The following is an 18,580-nucleotide window of genomic DNA, read 5'->3' as shown; positions in this document are numbered from 1 at the left end:
ATGCTTTTTAGAGTTCTCAAGCATTTGGTAAACATTGTCGCAAAATTTTGAAAAAAATATTTTGTTTGCAAAAATGGGTTTAAAAAAAGCTCATATTTGGTAGTCACCATCAATCTAGCGGGGCAAAGTGGACACCCCCATGGGGCAGTATGAACACCTTAACATTTATAGGAAAATTGTCCCACGATCATTCCCAAACCTCGAAAAATGAAGTACACATACAGGAAACTATAGCGATAGATCACTGTGCCACTGAAAACATTATTAAAACCAATTTACGACATTTTTCGTAGTGATGCCTTAAATATTGCCTCCAGATTAGTTTTAATACAGAACTGACGATTTTCAACCGATTTGTGGTTCCGAATCATAATCATTGCATTGCATGCTTAATTGTTTTTGGATAGTTTTGTGTATAAAGTTACATTTCTTTTTCTTTAAAGTGTCAGCTCTACTTTGTCACTCGGTGTCCATATTGCCCCAACAGTACAGGAAATTTTCATATAAGTTTTTCAGTGTCTCAAAGTAGCAGAAAAAAATCTACTATATTTTTGAATTTAACATAAATAATTGAAGATTCAGTCAAGAGCTACATTTTCGGTAAACTTGCAGTCATTTGCCTCTGAAACCTTATTTGGTGAGGTGTGAATGTTATTATTTTTAAACCCAATAAAATCATGCTCCATTTTTTGGTTTAAATTCAATGTGTAAAACATTTTTTCTGAAATTTTAGTGGACAACTTACTCTTTCGACAGGCAACTGAAATATTGTTTGCATCTAAAGTGTAAAATTATTCGCATATGCAAGGCTACAGGAGGTGTTCATTCTGCCCCGGGTGTCCATACTGCCCCCGGTACCCCTAAGTCATTTTTTTGTCATTGGTGACTTTAATGCCAAATTTTAACGACTCACTATCGGTATCCAAGTTGTGAAGCAACTGTTTAGTAACGGAGAGCCTCTGCAACTATTTTCGTCTCATTATGCAGGTGTCTAGATGGTTCACATGATAAACCGAAGACTCGCGATCAAAGAGTTACAATATTAATCCTCGTTGAAAATTTTTGCCATCACTTCAATTATTGCGCTGAGTTTTGAATAGTACAAGATGGAACGCATGAGACCGCTTTGAGACACATCTCAAGAAAAATGAGGCGCACCAAAAAAGGTCTCACAATGTACAGCGCTCCCGTACGCCTGCAAGCAATGTGACTCCCGCACATAACACTACAGCACGTGCACAGTAACTCTTACTATATGGCATGTACCGTTTGATATCGTCGCCTTGATTTTCCAATGGCATCATTTGACTTTTCCACAGATTTTCCTTCCACGTAACGCCTACAGAGCAGTTTACCCTGGAAATGCGCAAGTTTGATGTGTGGGTGACATGGAAGCAAGAAGGATACAAGTACTACGACTAGAGCAATCAACCCATAGGGAGGAAAATTTTCATTCAAGGATTGTGTTCTCAGGTGACTGCAGCGATTTTCGTGATTTTCTTGTGACTTGTAACGTTTAACCATGAATTTGTTCAATATGAGCCACACTTTGGAGTTGGTGCTGTTATTCACGATATTTCTAGGTAAATTTGTTATACATTACAAACATAGTTTGAATGTTTGAAGATACGCCAAATACTGTTCTGTGATGCAATGTTCGATTCTATTTTGTGTAGGCTTACACTTTTCGTCAGCCCTTCAATTGGAGGGCCTTTCTACTAAAAAGCCAAGAATTACTAAGTATACCATGAAGCCAACATCTGCGTCAGTAAGTATTGTAACAATTGATACAAGATTAAATATTTGCAGCTTGATGTATGAATTATAAAAAGCAATATCGATTTTTTCTTTGTTGTTTCTTTCCCTGATTTCGATCCACCCTTTCATGGTTTTCTATCATCGATTTATGCATGCTTAACATTGCAGGCGACATCATCACCCTCCTCGTTGTCACTTTACCGACTAAACGGGACCAGTGGGGCGACATGCATTTTAATACAAACTGATGGTCTCCTTAGTATTCAATATCGTGATAAATATGGTGAAGACAAGGTTTGTTAATTGCATCATTGAATTGGTCATATACTGATGATGGCAATCTGGTTACAGGAAGCGGATACGTTTATGCCAGGTCAAATGGATATATCCGGTGAGTGTTGGGAAGACGAATCAAGGATAACGTTAGGGTGGAAAGGATTTGTCTTAAATATGTATTTCTCAAAGGTAAAATTTGATATGTGTATTTTATGGGCATGTTTATAAATTAAAAATTATTTGTTCAAGACTCCTGGAGGTGAAAGGTGGTATGTTAACAACGTGGAACTGATTTATACATCCAACAACAAAATCTTCGAACATATTGATCGTCCAGGGTTAGACGTGAAGCTGTCGACTCCCCCGGGAACATTACTCTTCCCAACACCTGTCGGTAAATCATACACGTGTGATCAGGAAGTAATCATCACAATGTTTGCACAGGTATGAATCAGATTTTTCACCAGAAATTGTGATGTGTGTTTGATACTTACACCTATTTATACTATGTAGGATGAAAATGACAAATCAGGGCATCTTGCAAAGCTTTACTTACGTGAGCTGAAGATGCAAAGTTTTATGTATAAATCGTCGAACACGTGGGGACCAACATTCCAATGCAGTGCAAACGGAACATATCGAGACGAGACGGCTCCGATTGCCGTAGGATCTACCCTTGCAGTTGCAACCGTATGTACTGTCGTTGGATACGGACTCTGGAGGTAATCAAACAATCAGATATGCATTTGATTTCAAAGGGCTTACTAAGTGTTTCCCTTTTCAGATACTTCAAGGTTAAGAAATTCCAATACGGAACCATGGCTTAAGCTGTCGTCAATTCAAACTGAGCGTCTGTGAGATGTTTGCAATCGCGGCCAAATTATTCCTGATCTCATTCATTGGATAAAATCACTAGCTACATATCAAACTAGTGCGTACTGGATCTGGATAACTTTCGGAGCCCTCGAGCAAGATTCATGCAAAATATTCAATTACCATATTATAATGCACTAAGGTGTGCTATTTCGTTCGATGACGGATAACAATTAATGAGATTAACAGATATTTACTAGTTTGGAGCGTACAATGCTGTATCAATATTATTAAACTTATAAGACACAACCATGCGAAAAGATAAAGTCTTCCATTTTCATTTAAATGATGTTATCTAGTAAGTGATTAAGAATATACTGAAACTAGTGAAAATAAGCTTTAGTGTAGTGTATGTAAAAGTTCAAATTCGTGTGCACATACAATGTTTTGAATCTTACCGTTTAAGGATCTATTGTAAATAGTTACGAAAACCAATAGCTTCGAACAACTATAACAGCATTTACCTACATAGATACAATCAAATACTCCGAGGCATGCTGCAGTCCTTTCATCCTAGCGCATAAAATACAATTAACAGCAATTGTTTTAGATTCTGCCGAAGCCATCTACTGTTTCCAATTTTAAGTGTGATGTATCGATTAGCCATGATTCAATATTTATAATAAAGTTTAATAATGTTAGTTTACGCCACGTACCATACAGTGTCTAATTATTATCATTCACTATTACCTAAAGATTTGACATGATTTGCTTGATTAGAAGTTTCTACCTAATCTCTACTCTACTCTACCTCAACTGTAAGGCCATCTTTAGTGTTCGGTACTAACTCGAGTCGAGTACTAAATTATGGTTTTCATCTACTTAAAGGTATTCCAGCTCGAAGATTTATTATCAGAATTAATAATTTTTAAAAATTTCATCGTGTCAGACGATATTTGTTCTACAGTTTTTGGGTTTTACGATATTCATTCTACCAGCTGTGTGGTAGAGCTGAATGTAGCGAATGAGTGTAGTAAAACCTATAGTCTGCCGATCATGGAAGAAAAACGAACGTCACGAGTAATGTCGAATGTTTACAGCAGTGACGTCCTCAACGAATAAAGACCCAGCTTCTCAGGTTAGTATTTCAAGTGCTTAACTAAAAGCTTTCTTTATTAAAGTTGCTATTTTTGCATTTATATATCATGTGACTGATACGATTATACTCTGTGCCAAGGAAAGTAAAAAAAAAATCCATTACAACATGATCCTGGAGCGACCGGGAATCGAACCAGGATCTTCAGTATGGCTTGGCTTTGCATCAATAAATTTTGTTGCTGTGAAAACAATACGTGCCCTTATTGTGCAGTTTCCAATAGTAAAAAAAAAATGATTATTTTTTGGAAAGTCTTGAACAATAATGAAGCTTTGCTAATTTATTGACAAATTTGGAATGAAACGAATATAATTTCATGCAATCGTATCTAACTACAGAAATGTGTCTAAAAATAACCGTTTTAAGATACACAATAACAGTTTAGTTCCTCGTCTATCTATTTATCTATCTTCTATCTATATAAATAATAATGGAATGGTGTCATCGAAATGTCTTGAGAACGGGCAATCGGATTTCTAAAATTCTACCATAGTTATGTTCCCAAAGTGTTCCGACATGCTATACTATATATGACAAAAATGGCGTCTTTCTTCGTATATAATTTGTAAGGTTTATTTATAAACATCGTAAACCTAAATTATTGATAGAACGATCTCAAAAAAAAAAAAAAAAAAAAAAAAAAAAAAAAAAAAAAAAAAAAAAAAAAAAAAAAAAAAAAAAAATGAAGCATCAAAGAGTATGTTGAATGGTTTCTCAACATAAAATTTATGAGGTATAGACTTATCAATAAAACTTCATTCAATAATATCGAAAATCACGTTCCCCACTGCAATAATAAATCAGCACGGTGTATATGTAAAAGCATTCACAAAACAAATATGTATATAGATTTTATCAACTGTTGCCAGGTAAAATAATAGGATTCAAAAGAATTGTTCAAAGGATTCTCACACAACTCGGAACATAATTTCCACAACAAATCTTGGACAGACTTATAATGTATCACCCATAGCATATAAGACTGCTTGGCGAGTTTCGGACATAATTTTAATCAGGATTCTTTGGCATAAGTTAATAATGTTTTTACAGAATCTCAGGCCAGATTTGCATGCATTTTAATAAGAGCAAAAGTGAAAAATAATGGAATAGGATATTTTTTGAAGCAACAGAAATCATGTTTTGCTTCTCTAAAACAGTACTCTGAGTTGACTGACAAATGTTTGAACCTGTACAGAACTTTTCGTAACATTGAGTTCATTGATTGAAAACATTGGCTATTTAATTCTCTTTTGTCATTTTTTTAATGAAACTTCTAGAGGATATCTTGGTAAGATGTCCTTAGAAATCATTTAATCTCTTTGGCTATTTCATGATACAACTTTTTCACATACAAATTCATTGCCTAAGTTTCAAACATTTTTACATTACCTCATTGCGTTTCTACTCCTCTAATTCTTAAAAAATATTCGACAAATTCATGATTACTAAAAGAATTTATTGAGAAATGCTTCGAATATGTTCTGCAATTGTCCGTTGTTTTTCAGTTAACAAAATGTAAATGTAAAATGAAGTAATGGGCAGCAAATCAAGTTGTTTTTTTTTTCAAATTCTCCTCTGGCCATATGACCAGTAATTTCTTTTGAATTTTTTTTTAAATCTTCAAGATCCTCGGGCAATTTAGACTGTTTGCCTTTAATAGAGACTTGAAACATTTTGTATGCCATCTTGCGCACAAGTCCTTCTAATGTAAGCTAATGTTTGAGTATTACCATCAAGTATTTGTCTATGGTATTACTTAAGCTATATCATGAAACCTCTTTTTATTTCGAAAACTTTCTAGAATCCTTGAAATTTTTTTGGAATTTCATGTCAACCTGCCAAACAAGAGCTTTGAGTGAAGGGAACTCAAATGGCGGTTCGTCAAGGCTCAATGGTCGAAAAAATACGAAGTTTGACCAAAACTAGTTTTATCGCCTTAGTCGATGAAATATGCAATCTGAATATGTTATCTAGGGTTTTTATTGTCTTAGAGGGGTTTTTCCACATATTACGTAACATTTTTTAAAACAAGTTTTTTTTTATTAGAAAAGCAATCAAATTTGGCTGAAAGCACAAATTTGTTTGTATTTTCCCGAGTTTGATCAAAACATGAATGAAGAGTGGTTAAATATATTATAAATCAACTTTGTATGGAAAATATCGTCAAAATGTATGAAAATATTGAATTATTCAAATAGCTCTAACTTGAAAATCAGCAAATTTTTGCAAACAATTTAAACGTTTTTTGTAAGATATAAGGATGCTTTTTGATGTGCAATATTCGAAATGGCGGTGACATGACGCGTCAATAGTTGTTTTTCATGTTCAAAATCATTAAAATTACTAAAGTGTAATATTGAATAGTATTAAAACTTCAACAATTTTTTTTTTCTATCCTCATGCTCCATAAAAGTGTTGAACCATAAGCTTTCAGATAGTGCGTAACTTTGTTGAAATATTGCATTCCTTAAATATGAATTTTGTACGTTATTTTATTGTTGCAATTTTCAATTTTTTTACTTCAGCCAAATTAACGTTATAAAAGTCAAAGAAATTTAAATTTTAGATCTATTTTAATTCAGAATCATAATAATATAATACTTGAGGTATGTTATAAAATGACAAAAACCATGAACATCTCAAAAAAAGTTTTTGGTAGGTTTGGCCGCCCCTTTATATGGAGCCCGACCATTGTGCAAGGGCGCCAGGAGGTCACGCTACGGCTCTGCCTTTAGGCGTATTTCACAATTCAAGGTTATTTTAATTTTGGAATAACTCGAAAAGTAAATGACTTCTAATCGGCCAAAAAGTAAATAACTTCATAATCGGCTTCAGGGACCACGATTTTTGTAAGTTATGATATTTTCAATATTACCGAACGTTGTTTTCATGGGTGATCAATGTTACCCCATATCAGCTAAATAAAAAAATCATTTAAAACATTTTTTTAAACATGCTTCAAACTTTCAAAAAACAAAATACAGTATATAGACACGAGCAATAGGTGTCAGCACTTGTTTTAAAAATATAATACTTGCAACATATGTATTTCCAAATTAAATTTTTAGGAAACATCAATGATCAATGGTTCCCTGGATTACGGTACTTACAAAGGTAGCACCAATATAAATGTTACCTATACTTAGTAAATGAACGTTGTTTGTCCATACTATTCACAAATTGTGCGATGTGAATTTTTTTGGTGTTAAAGAATGTTTATTTCTATGAAAATAATGTAAAATTCCTAAATAATCTACAATGTGATACTGAAAGACATTAACCCCTCTACCGGCAGCTTCATTTTTTACCGCAATATATATATTCAAACATTGATAACTTTTTTGTTTCTCGATATTTTTGCACCATTTTTTCACAAGTTTTCAAAAAAACTCTTCTTATTTAAGAATACATGTCAATATATGTCATTAGTGCTCTGGTTTTAAAGATATTCTGATGTTCCTTGGGGGACCGCCATTCTTCATATAAAATATCTTTGGATGCCATTTTATTTTACGTCAATTTATCAAAAAAAAAAAAAAATAATAAAATAAAATGTGTGCTATACAAAGCTACGTGATAAGTAAATAATAAAATCATACAAATCGGTTAAGTATTCTTGGAGATATCTGAAAATTACAATATGATGTGTTTTGAAGTTTTTAAGATCATTAATTGGCCAGCGAAACATAAATGCTCATTAGAGTGATGCAAATTTTGAAATGTGTGCTCCCCTATGCTTAAACGATTTTAATTATAGTAAATAGCATCCTCCCAAAGTTTGAAGTGATTCGGAAGAAATTTGACTGTGCACACGCCATTTGAAGTTTATATGGAGATTACTATGGAAAACGCCAATCTTTTGTGTTAAGCCCTCTATCTCTTCGTCATAATATTTTATGGAAAAGTGAACAAATTCTTCTAATGTGAAATCCTCCCAGCTACAACTTTGCCAAAGACCACTTTTTGATTGGACCTCAGGATAAATTGTTATTCATCATCATAAATTTGGTTTGCATGTAGCATGCTCCACCAACTGTTCGGCAGGCAACAGTGGTGCTCCTGGCAGGAAGAATAGATCAAAGTAATCCAAGCTACTATGTTCTACAGCAAAAAAGCAGTGTTGCTTTGAAAGTAATTGAATGATCATCTCAGCATGATTAAGACTTTGTTATCAATAATAACAAATTATCCTTACGTCCCATCGAAATGTGGTCTTCGGCAAAGTTGTAGCTGGGAAGTTTTCACATGAGATGAGTGTGTTCACTTTTCCATAAATTATTTTGACGAGCAGTTAGGGGACTGAACACAAAAGGTTCGCCCTTACCATAGTAATTTCCATATAAACTTCAAATAGCGTGTGCACAACCAAATTTCTTCCGAATCACTTCAAATTTTGGGAGGATCATTTTCATCATAATTGACATCGTTTAAGCATAGGGGAGCAAAAACTTCAAAATTTGCATCAGTCTAATGCTCATTGCCCAAAGACGTCTGCACCAAATTTCTTAATTTTTCACAACATACTCATACATGTATTGTTCCGAAGAGCGAATTTCCGAATACGATAAAAATTCTGTACCCTGAGATATTTACGTGGAAGAAATTTTGGAATATCTCGGGATCCAGTTGACCAATGATCAATATCGACACAGATTCTAAAACTAGAAGAGTTTTTTGAGATCTTGTGACAAAATGGTGCAAAAATATCGAGAACAAAAAAGGTTTCGAGGTTTGAATATTTGTATTACGGTAAAAACTGAAGCTGCCGGTAGAGGGGTTAATAAACTGATGATCCAAAATAAGGGTTTAGACATGGTGTCGGCCTGAAAGTTTGTCAGTATGCTTTAAATAAAAAAAAATTCCAAAAGAGATTTTGTTATCAAAATTCGTACTGTGAAACTGGGTATCTTTGATAATGAGGGTAACTTTGTGACACTCACGACATACTAAACGACAGTCCAGTTATTGCATAACTTGAAATTGTCCTCAAACCTCTTAGCAAAAAGCGTTTTAATAAAGTGGGGCTATTTTTGTAATCAAATTAAAGATTTTCCAAATAATGTTGAACACCTAGAGTTATGCAACATCCTATATACCGTAATTTTGGGTGAAATTGATCATTTTTCACGATTTTTCAGGTGTGATTTCTATAATCTTGTCAATGCCAAACAATTGAATGCAGGGAAACAAGTAAGACGGTGAACTTCATTGGCTCATGTACCAAAGTTATCTAACAAATGTGATTTTAGTGTTAAAGTACATGTTTAAAACAAAATATCAAGAAATCTTATTTCGGGGTGAAAATGATCACATGGAAATGCCACTAATGTTTGTTTTGAAAACCACTTTACATAACTAATTTGGGGTTCCTGTGTCCGATTATGCTTGCCAAATTCTTATCAATACAATATTTACTGAAAAAATCAATACATAAATTTGAAGACTACCTCGGAAAATGCCTAAACGTAGGCAATTTCCGAAGGTATTTTCTAATTTTTAACAGAAATTCAATTATTTCTACAAAATAAGCAAATTGGTACGAACTCTGATGATGTAATCTGTATTGGGGATATATTTGAAGCTTCCTCACAAACTTTCAGGCTGACACTATGTCCAAATCCTTGTTTAGAACTTAAAGTTCATGGATGTCTGCTAACGTTTACAATTAATAATATAAGAATCGTACGGATGCAGCGAACAACTGTACAAAGTTCTTGAATTTTATATTATTTTCGTAGAAATAATCATTCCGTAACACAACTAACTTCACAAAGCACAATTTGACAATAGCTGAGACAAATAACGTACATTAACAGTTTACATTGATATTGGTGCTTTGTGAGTCAGAAAAAAATCGTGTGACACGATGATCAATTTCACCAGAATTTACGGTACTTAACGAAATTCATTACTATTATGTTCGAAATATACCTACTTATTCACATTCCAAAAACGTTTGATGTATGTTGAATTCAATGGCGAAACGTGAAAATAAATTAATATCTACGCAAAAAAAAAAAAAAAATGATATTAACTCTCATGGACTTATAATGGTATTTGTCATGTTTGTTTTAACTTAGAATGTGCAGCCCATATGACTGTTGCAACTTGATTTTCAAACCAACGCCTTTTTTATCGCAACGTTTATATTTGCAGGACGTTTCGCATGAGGATGTTTGGTGTAATGGATATTTGACATAATGAGAATTATATGCTGTCTTAAAAATGCTACCTGTTCTTGTATTGAACTGCTTTATGCGAAACGTCCTTATGTGAAATAAGTCACCCCCTCATTTTGGCATGGGAGGTTGAATTTGAAAATTAATGAGCTAAATAGTTTTCGAAAAAACACTTTCTGCCGAAGTGAGTTATGCCGATAATAGTATAGGGCTCCCTCCCTATTCTATTCATGATTGTATAGTCGTCATCTTTTGTTGGTCACTAGACTGATGCAAATTTTGAAGTTTCTGCTCCCCTATGCTTAAACAATGTCAATTATGATAAAAATCATTCTCCCAAAATTTGAAGTGATTTGGAAGAGATTTGGTTGTGCACACGCCATTTGAAGTTTATTTGGAAATTACTATGGAAAAGGCAAACCTTTTGTGTTCAGTCCTCTAACTGCTCGTAATAATAATTTATGGAAAAGTGAATATACTCTTCTCATGTGAATTCTTCCCAGCTCCAAGCTTTGCCGAAGACCACATTTTGATTGGACGTAAGGATAATTTGTTATCATTGATAACAAAGTGTAAATCATGCTGATATGATCATTCAATCACTTTCAGAGCAACACTGCTTTTTAGCTGTAGAACATAGTAATCTAGATAACTTTGATCTATTTTACCCGCCAGGAGCACCACTGTTGCCTGCCGAGCAGTTGGTTAAGCATGCAAAATGCAAACCCACTTTATGATTATGAATAGCAATTTATCCTGACGTCCAATCGAAATGTGATCTTCGGCAAAGTTGTAGCTGCAAGGATTTCACATGAGTAGAGTTTGTTCACTTTTCCATAAAATATTATGACGACGAGATACAGGGCTGAACACAAATGGTGAGCGTTTTCCTTAGTAATCTCCATATAAACTTCAAATGGGGTGTGCACAGTCAAATTTCTTCCAAATCACTTCATACTTTGGGAGGATGCTATTTACCATAATAATAATCGTTTAAGCATAAGGGAGCCGAAATTTCAAAATTTGCATCACTCTATTGGTCACTGTAGTAATTCAATGAAATATGAAATAACGGTCCCACGCAAAAGAAACATCAAAGCTGGAGATTAGCCATAACATGTATGTTTAAACTTACATAGAACGTTTACAAATAATAATAAAAAGACCATTATTAACTATAAAACAAATCATGAACATTGAATCGTACAGATGCAGCGAACAACTGCCTTTTCAAGCTCATAGACACATTTATTCTCGTGTATAGGGAACACAACATTAGCAACAAAAAGATTTAATTTAATTAAATCTCATGGGAGTCAGACATGGAAACCTTTTTTTTGTATTTTTCTATCTTGAAATAATGATGTCCCTTTTGATATAAAAAAATATTCATAGCATCAGCCTGCCCAATTAAATCAATTACTTGTGGCGGATGCAGGAAAAATAGTCGATTATTGGATGTTGATGTGAGCAAGTGCTAATCTCATTAGTTGCACACGGTATGGTCAAAGGTTCTGACGATTGGTGATAACGTTTGGTTATCTATCATGCACATCCCCCTGTGACAATTAACAACCGTAGTGGGAAAAGCCAATTTTCCGGTCGGTGTCAGGTATATTCTAGTGTAACCGGATCTCGCCCATAAATCTCACCCATGAGCTTCATTTTCTGTCTGGATCTCTAATTTAACGAATCTTGTAACATCGTTGTCGTCATCGTCGCACCCTAGCTGAAAATACCTACCAGCAAGAAGAGTTCACCCGTTCCATGGAAACAATGTTCCACCCCAAAGCAACCACTCGTGATGCGTGGCATATTTTACTCTTCTTCTAAATCGCACTACAGCTTTGAAGTATTTACGGTAGCAGCAGCTCGCACAAGCTGAACCAGGCAATGCGAGCGTAACTTGAGACGAAGGAAAATTGTTTAATTAAATTCGGATTTGGATAAACTTTCACCAAAAAAAAAAAACATGACAGTAACAATTTACACTATGCAACATCTCAGTAACGCAGAATCAATCAAATCTATACGTATCTTCATGGTATGCATGGTTTAGAGAAAGAATTTTTAGAAACCGTTATTTATCTGAATACATTGGTCCAAGTTATTAGAGTTTGTATGTTATTATTCAACATCGTGTACGTAGTTATTTTTTGCGAAAATATGTAACAATCTTCACGAATAGTGTTTGAGGCAAAAGTTTCTGAAAATTATTCTATTTTACCTTACAGATAGTTGCAGACTCGGAATTTGTCAGTCCCGAGACTACACTTCAAGTCAGGATAACAATTATGTAGCAGTGGCTGCAGAAGGGTGCCCCCGAGATATCGCATACATAAGATATTCAGGACGTTGGAGGTTCTTTTAGGGGTTTTAATCAAACAGTGAACATTCTTATTTCGAGTCTTCTCGGTGCTTTGTGAGATCATCGGTAGAATTCGGAATTTGCTTTATTGGCACAATATTAAGATTGCATAAAAACATACTGAATTTACCAGTGGCAGATTTATTTTCTCAGAAAACATTATCTGATTTTGATTAATTTTCCCATGCATTTATGTTCTTCCTTGAAAATCTTTATGTCTAGAATATGTGACCCACATCCTTCAAAGCTTCTTTGAGTGTCTTTACAATAAGCATAGTAGCTTGTAATAAGCTTAGCTTAGCTGAGACTGGCTACACATATCTATGGTTGCTATTCCGTGATTGACCGAAGTCAGTAAAGATGCACAAAGAATCAACAATAAGTTCGGCTGGGATTAGCCATGATCTTCTTCAGTGTGCATAATTCAGTGCCTTTATTTATACAGAGTCAATAAAGGCACCTGTCCGCAGGGGACTTACTCAACCGAGTGGTCAGAGTCCGCGTCCACAAAGCAATGCTATGCTGAAAGTATCTGGCTTCGATTCTCGGTCGGTCCAGAATTTTTTCGTAAAGAAAATTTTGTTCGTCAAGGGTTCCGATGTGTTTGTGTGTATAAAAGTTGCAGGATATTCACCGGGAAAGTCGGAATAACGAGAGTATACGGAACTGTCATTTTGTATGGGACGATTCGTAGTGGTTTTCAACAGCCTACTTGATGGCAAGACGAAGTTTGCCGGGACCACTAGTTAAGGCTCAAGAATCCATCATTCAATTAGCAGCAATCATCGAAAACTAAAAACCAGTTTTTACGTTCAAATTTCAGGAAATCCTCCAGAAAATCTATCATTGAATTACAGATATAAAGAGCAATGCAATGATAGATTTTCATAAACATTGCTTCAATTTTGAGCGGAAAAACTGGTTTTGAAAATTTGAAAAACGATGATGGTTATTTTCCTCTTAAATATAATAGCAAAGCTTTCAAATGCCGTGTTCAGATGTAAAATACGAGCTTCCATTATTTTTTGTCGAATTTTTATTCCTCAACCTATTACTATTGCCTCTATCACTGGCACAGACGCCCTATCTGTTTATCAATGATGAGTTGTCCTTCTTCAAGAATATGCTGTTCTAAGCAATTAACAGTGATGCTCTGAATAATCTTGCATTAAGCCTACACACTTAGATCAAATCACCGAATTCGGTAATCCATTTATCGAAATCTCAACAGCTGAACGATCGGTAATCCGTTCGGTAAACGAATAAATTACGGACCTTTCGGTAATTCGCATTTTCGATCTCAGTTGTCAAAGCAACCGATTGATCAGTAATCGTTTACCGAAGATTTCTATTTCTATCTTTATTAACGAGATTTTTAGCCCTGGGCTAGTTCATCTCGGGGTTTACCGAAGAACTGTAACTGATTTTTGTTCCTCGGAACCCAATTTTTAGACAAAAAAGAACAACGTTGGCAATTTTAGTTCATGGCCTTTTTATTAATAAGTTATTGCTTTATATAAATATTGAGAAATATGTTCCCGGATCCAGCATACTTAATATTTTGACGGGACAACAGATGTGAGAAGTGACGTCGGGTGTGATGTCACATTTTCAGTTTCCTCGATGCGCCGGGAACAACGAGAGTGCAGCGGAGGCTGATGGCTGGACTGCAAATAATTATGTTGAACTGAACGTTTTATCGATCTCTAGATAAAACGTTCAGTTCAAATTACTCACCTTAATCATAACGAAGTGTCCCTAAAATCTATCGGATGCTGACAATATTCGTTTAGCGATATACCACAGAGATTAGTTGAAACGGGGAAACAAAAATATGATTAAGAAATATGATTTTATGCTGTCATTCAGTCAAATTACAGAATTCGGTAACCTAATAGTCCGTTTACCGAAACATCAGTAAAATGTTTTTACAGTTTTCGGTAATACTATCGATTCACAGATCTTTCGATAATTTTTTTGACAGATCTTCAACAGCTCACCATAGTTCGGTAATTTTGTCTTTGGCACGCTGTCAAAAACTGCTTGATTACCGAAACATCGATAATATCGTGAATTACCGATTTGTTTCGGTGATTTTATTTATCGAACTCGCATACTCTGTTTAAGTGTGTAGCCTAGTAACAGAGGGGTTTCGTGAATATTCATGGGTTAATTTGATCCATTTATTGTTCCGCTGGCACTATACGTTTCTCTTGTCGAGATTTTAGCGTATGATCCAAAATTTGTCCAACGGAATTGTGATTTTAGTATGTATAACAGCAAAGCCTAAGAAAGAGAGAATAAAAACTATGAAATTCCCGAAAATCCCTATTTTTCTAAGGCCCTAATACGCTCCTGCTACCAAGTTTTCTCATACACTTTTAAATAGTAACAGCAATGAATGGTCACCATGGTTTTTTCGCTGTAAGTACTGATCTTAGGGATCATCCAGAAGACTAACCGGACCGAAACCACTGGGCTGTAGTATAGAAACACTGGAATACATGTGAAATTATCGACACAAGGGTGAAATCACTACGACCATCTACATCACAGAGAAAAAATCGATTTGGTAAGTGACATTTCGCTAAATTCAGATAATAGCTAAAATAGTAAATTGGCTCTGTGGGATTGAGAAACTGTAGTGGAAGAGAACTGGTGAGCAGTCCTATTAGATACCTTAATTTTACAACCTAAACTTAACAAGAAGAACTCTATTATTAAATAGCCTTTTAAGCATAACGGGAGAAGAACGAGCAGCTTATATCTTCAACAAATTACCCTGACAACAGCATAACATATTTAAAATGTTCTATTTTTCATGAGAATTAACAATTCTTTCGAAATTATTGGGGGCTAGGTGTTCCAGCAATAATTCGAAAGAACTCCCTCTATCAGAAAGAAAGGGATATTATTTATCAAATGCTTGCAGTCAATAATCACTCTAACAGAATCATTCGACCCGCCTATACACAAAAGAAAGTAAAATCTCTGATAAAAATTATAAGGAGGAAATTCAATATAACGAATAAAACGAATAAATGTGAAGAAATCTAGAGATTGTTTACTTCTAGCTTGTTTTCAAGGCTTTGATGTTTTTTTTAATTACTCGACTACAGCGCACTGTGTATTATTTTGCCGATTTCATGCGCTTTTTGAATAGCGCCCAAACCGTTGATTTTAGCGATATAGTTTGTTCGGAGAAGTTTTTTGGTATATTGAAGCGCATTTTTTGATGCAAAAAGTTTTGTGATCAATCCACCTAGCAGTGAGATAGAAAAACTATTTTTTCATAACATTTAGATAGACATATGGTGTCCTCGGCAAAGTTGTAGAATTGGTCATTTGAAACAACTTTGTCGAAGACATGAGTTGTCTATCTCTTATACTTTTTGAGATATATGCTGTTGTATGTGAATGGCTGAATCTTTTGAAGTAACAAAGTTATTCATGAATTTATCAGAAGGCCGGCTCCAGAGGCACGTTCCCCGCCATTTGGGAAATTTGTGCCATCGCCATATTTGAGCCTATTTCATCATCTACCCGATGGGAGAGGAAAGGGAAGGGGAAGATGGGAAGAAATAGGAGTGGGGTCCCTTGAAGAGGGAAAATCGCATAAGCGAATTAAGAGCATGTAGCTCCATACCACAATGGGTTCGAACAGCGCCCTAAAAAGGGCACTGCAAAACGCATGAGCGTAAAGAGAGCCTATAGCTCATTACCACAGCGGGTTAAGAATAACAGAAGGTCCTGAAGATTCAGGTTTTCGAAATCAGTTTCACTTAATAAGTGTGTACCAAGTAATTGGAATCGCAATTACGCGAGAACTTGACAGTTACATGTCAGATGACAAGAAGTTCCATAATCGGAATCACAACTATCGCACACAAATGTATCAACACACTGAATATTTTCCATGTGATAGTTGAGTCAGCAGTGGCCAGTTAAGGTTGTAACCAAGCGGCTGCAATTCTGCTTTGACAGATTTGTTAAATACTTAGCCACCTTTGGGGTGGGTCAGTAATGTACAGACGTCCACGCGTCCCGCGAAGGGAGTTGTGAGAAACTTTTTCTATAAGCAAAGTGACAAGCAATTTTGAGACACTCGAAGCAAAGACAATTGTGTCCCAATTCACGGGAAGTGGAAACATCCAAATCACTAGGATTTCCAATGGACGGAGAAAATCCATGGAATTTGGTCACAACCAATTCACAGTTTGTGGAGTATAACAAATGCAAAGTCTGCGAATTTACATTCTTATGTTCATATAGAGATGTAGGCGATTTCCCACAATAAGTAATCCAAGATTTGAACTACTTAAGCATTCCATCAGACTGGAGCTTCTCAAATTGATATCTGAGCTGCTCCAGATGATGTGATGAATATCAGCATCACTGCCCACAATCAGCAGAAGGCCTTTTCATAGGCAGTGAACGAAAACTCGTTTGAAATCATCATTTGGGATGGTTCATCATGGTTCATCATACAGAAATATCAATTGTGACAGCACATACATCTCTGGTTGTTAACTCAGAAATGAGTGTAGCGACGTCAGCGCTATTTACGAGCACGCATGCACGAGGCATGCACGCGAGTATGCCATTTCATGTTTCTGAAAGTAGCAAAAACTGGGTGCACTAGGTTACCTAGATAAAAGTTCACAAAAGTAAGGTTTTTGAACTAGCGCCACTTGAATCTTTTGAAGTAACAAAGTTATTCATGAATTACTTTTTATCAAGGGGTAGTCTTTGCATGGGTTTTTACTATCAACAAATAAGCCTTATTAAAACGAATTCGACTGATAATTCTTTTATTTTAAAAGATAGAGATGTGCGATGCGTTTGAAGATATCTAACAACTTTGTAGAAGACATGAAAAATGTAAAATATCTTAGTATAAAGTTATGAACAGAAATGGGTTTAGATTAGTTTTTTCATTCAATTTTGTGTTCATTCTGTTAAAACATTCGTAGCTCTTTAGCAAGAGTTTTTACATTTTTCATGTCTCGACGAATTACCTCATGTTCTTCTTTCTGGCATTATGTCCCAACTGCTGCATATACTGCTGGTCAATATGCAGAATAGCTGCTAACGTCGACAAGAAAATAGTCCTGTGGCAATCGATTGTATGGCTGATATAACATGTGAAAGGGCCCATAAAAGCTAATCTGAAGAGAAAATTTTGACTTTGAGTTAAGACGTAGAACCAGAGAGAGACTTTTTTTTTTGAAAGAAAATGAATAGACATAAACTTGTTTACAACTAGAGCTGTATGGCTTATTACGATTTAAACAAATCAATTGACAAAATAAATAAATGTATTTTCTGCATATGTTCTGTCCAATTATAAATATGAATAACATACCGTTGTAAAATATGGTTCAAATAAATAAAGTAGCCACTTAATCCTTAAGTATAAGCGAAATTTTAATGTTGTTGGCATTATGTTTCAAATATAATCCTTAATTCCCTCATCAGCTGAAAAATTGTCCTTCCTAAAATAGATTGAGAGATATGAAATACAAGAACCAAGAAAGACGTTGCAGTGTGCTTTACCAGAAATCACTGAACTGGCTTATAGCCCAGTCCACACGGAAGATTTCTTCGAGACGATACTGCTTCCGAAGAAAATTGTTGCCCACTTTGGGAAGCTGCAATAAGTGTTCTACATTTAAAATGACTCGAGTCAGTGACGCTTCCACCTTTGATCATATCTTTTGCTCACAGGCTCAAGGCTGTAAGATGAACAAGGATGATATTTAATCCTCTTCTGATCCCTACTGGTGCAAATACAATCACTATATTTGGAACTCGAGCGAGAACACGTTAACACCTTTTCGTTGATAATAATTCGGATCTCCTTTTTGTATGCTTCGTACTTGCGCTGCCTTCAACTGGCGCATGTAACCCACAGAAATAGTCAAAACTAATATTTGAAGAGGGTACAACAGGATAAAAGCATTTCTGATTATTGTATCACTGTGATGTTTCCTGTGCATTGTATCATTCATATTTTCTACATAGAATGTG

At 35.1% G+C, this 18,580-nt stretch overlaps 1 protein-coding gene across 1 annotated transcript; it reads left to right on the top strand.

Moving 5' to 3' along the window:
• Positions 1 to 1,417: 1,417 nt before the first annotated feature.
• Positions 1,418 to 3,562, top strand: LOC5573222. Its single transcript, XM_001654388.2, has 7 exons — positions 1,418 to 1,583; positions 1,677 to 1,768; positions 1,927 to 2,052; positions 2,110 to 2,223; positions 2,284 to 2,478; positions 2,548 to 2,756; positions 2,819 to 3,562. The coding sequence occupies exons 1-7, from the start codon at positions 1,523 to 1,525 to the stop codon at positions 2,859 to 2,861; spliced, it is 840 nt and encodes a 279-aa protein (XP_001654438.2). The 5' UTR covers positions 1,418 to 1,522; the 3' UTR covers positions 2,862 to 3,562.
• Positions 3,563 to 18,580: the final 15,018 nt, after the last annotated feature.

Source organism: Aedes aegypti, chromosome 3 (genome assembly GCF_002204515.2).
Source record: "Aedes aegypti strain LVP_AGWG chromosome 3, AaegL5.0 Primary Assembly, whole genome shotgun sequence".
In the NCBI taxonomy this organism is placed as follows: domain Eukaryota; kingdom Metazoa; phylum Arthropoda; class Insecta; order Diptera; family Culicidae; genus Aedes; species Aedes aegypti.
Note: the sequence above shows the minus strand (reverse complement) of the source record. Positions and strands in the feature narration are given on the sequence as shown.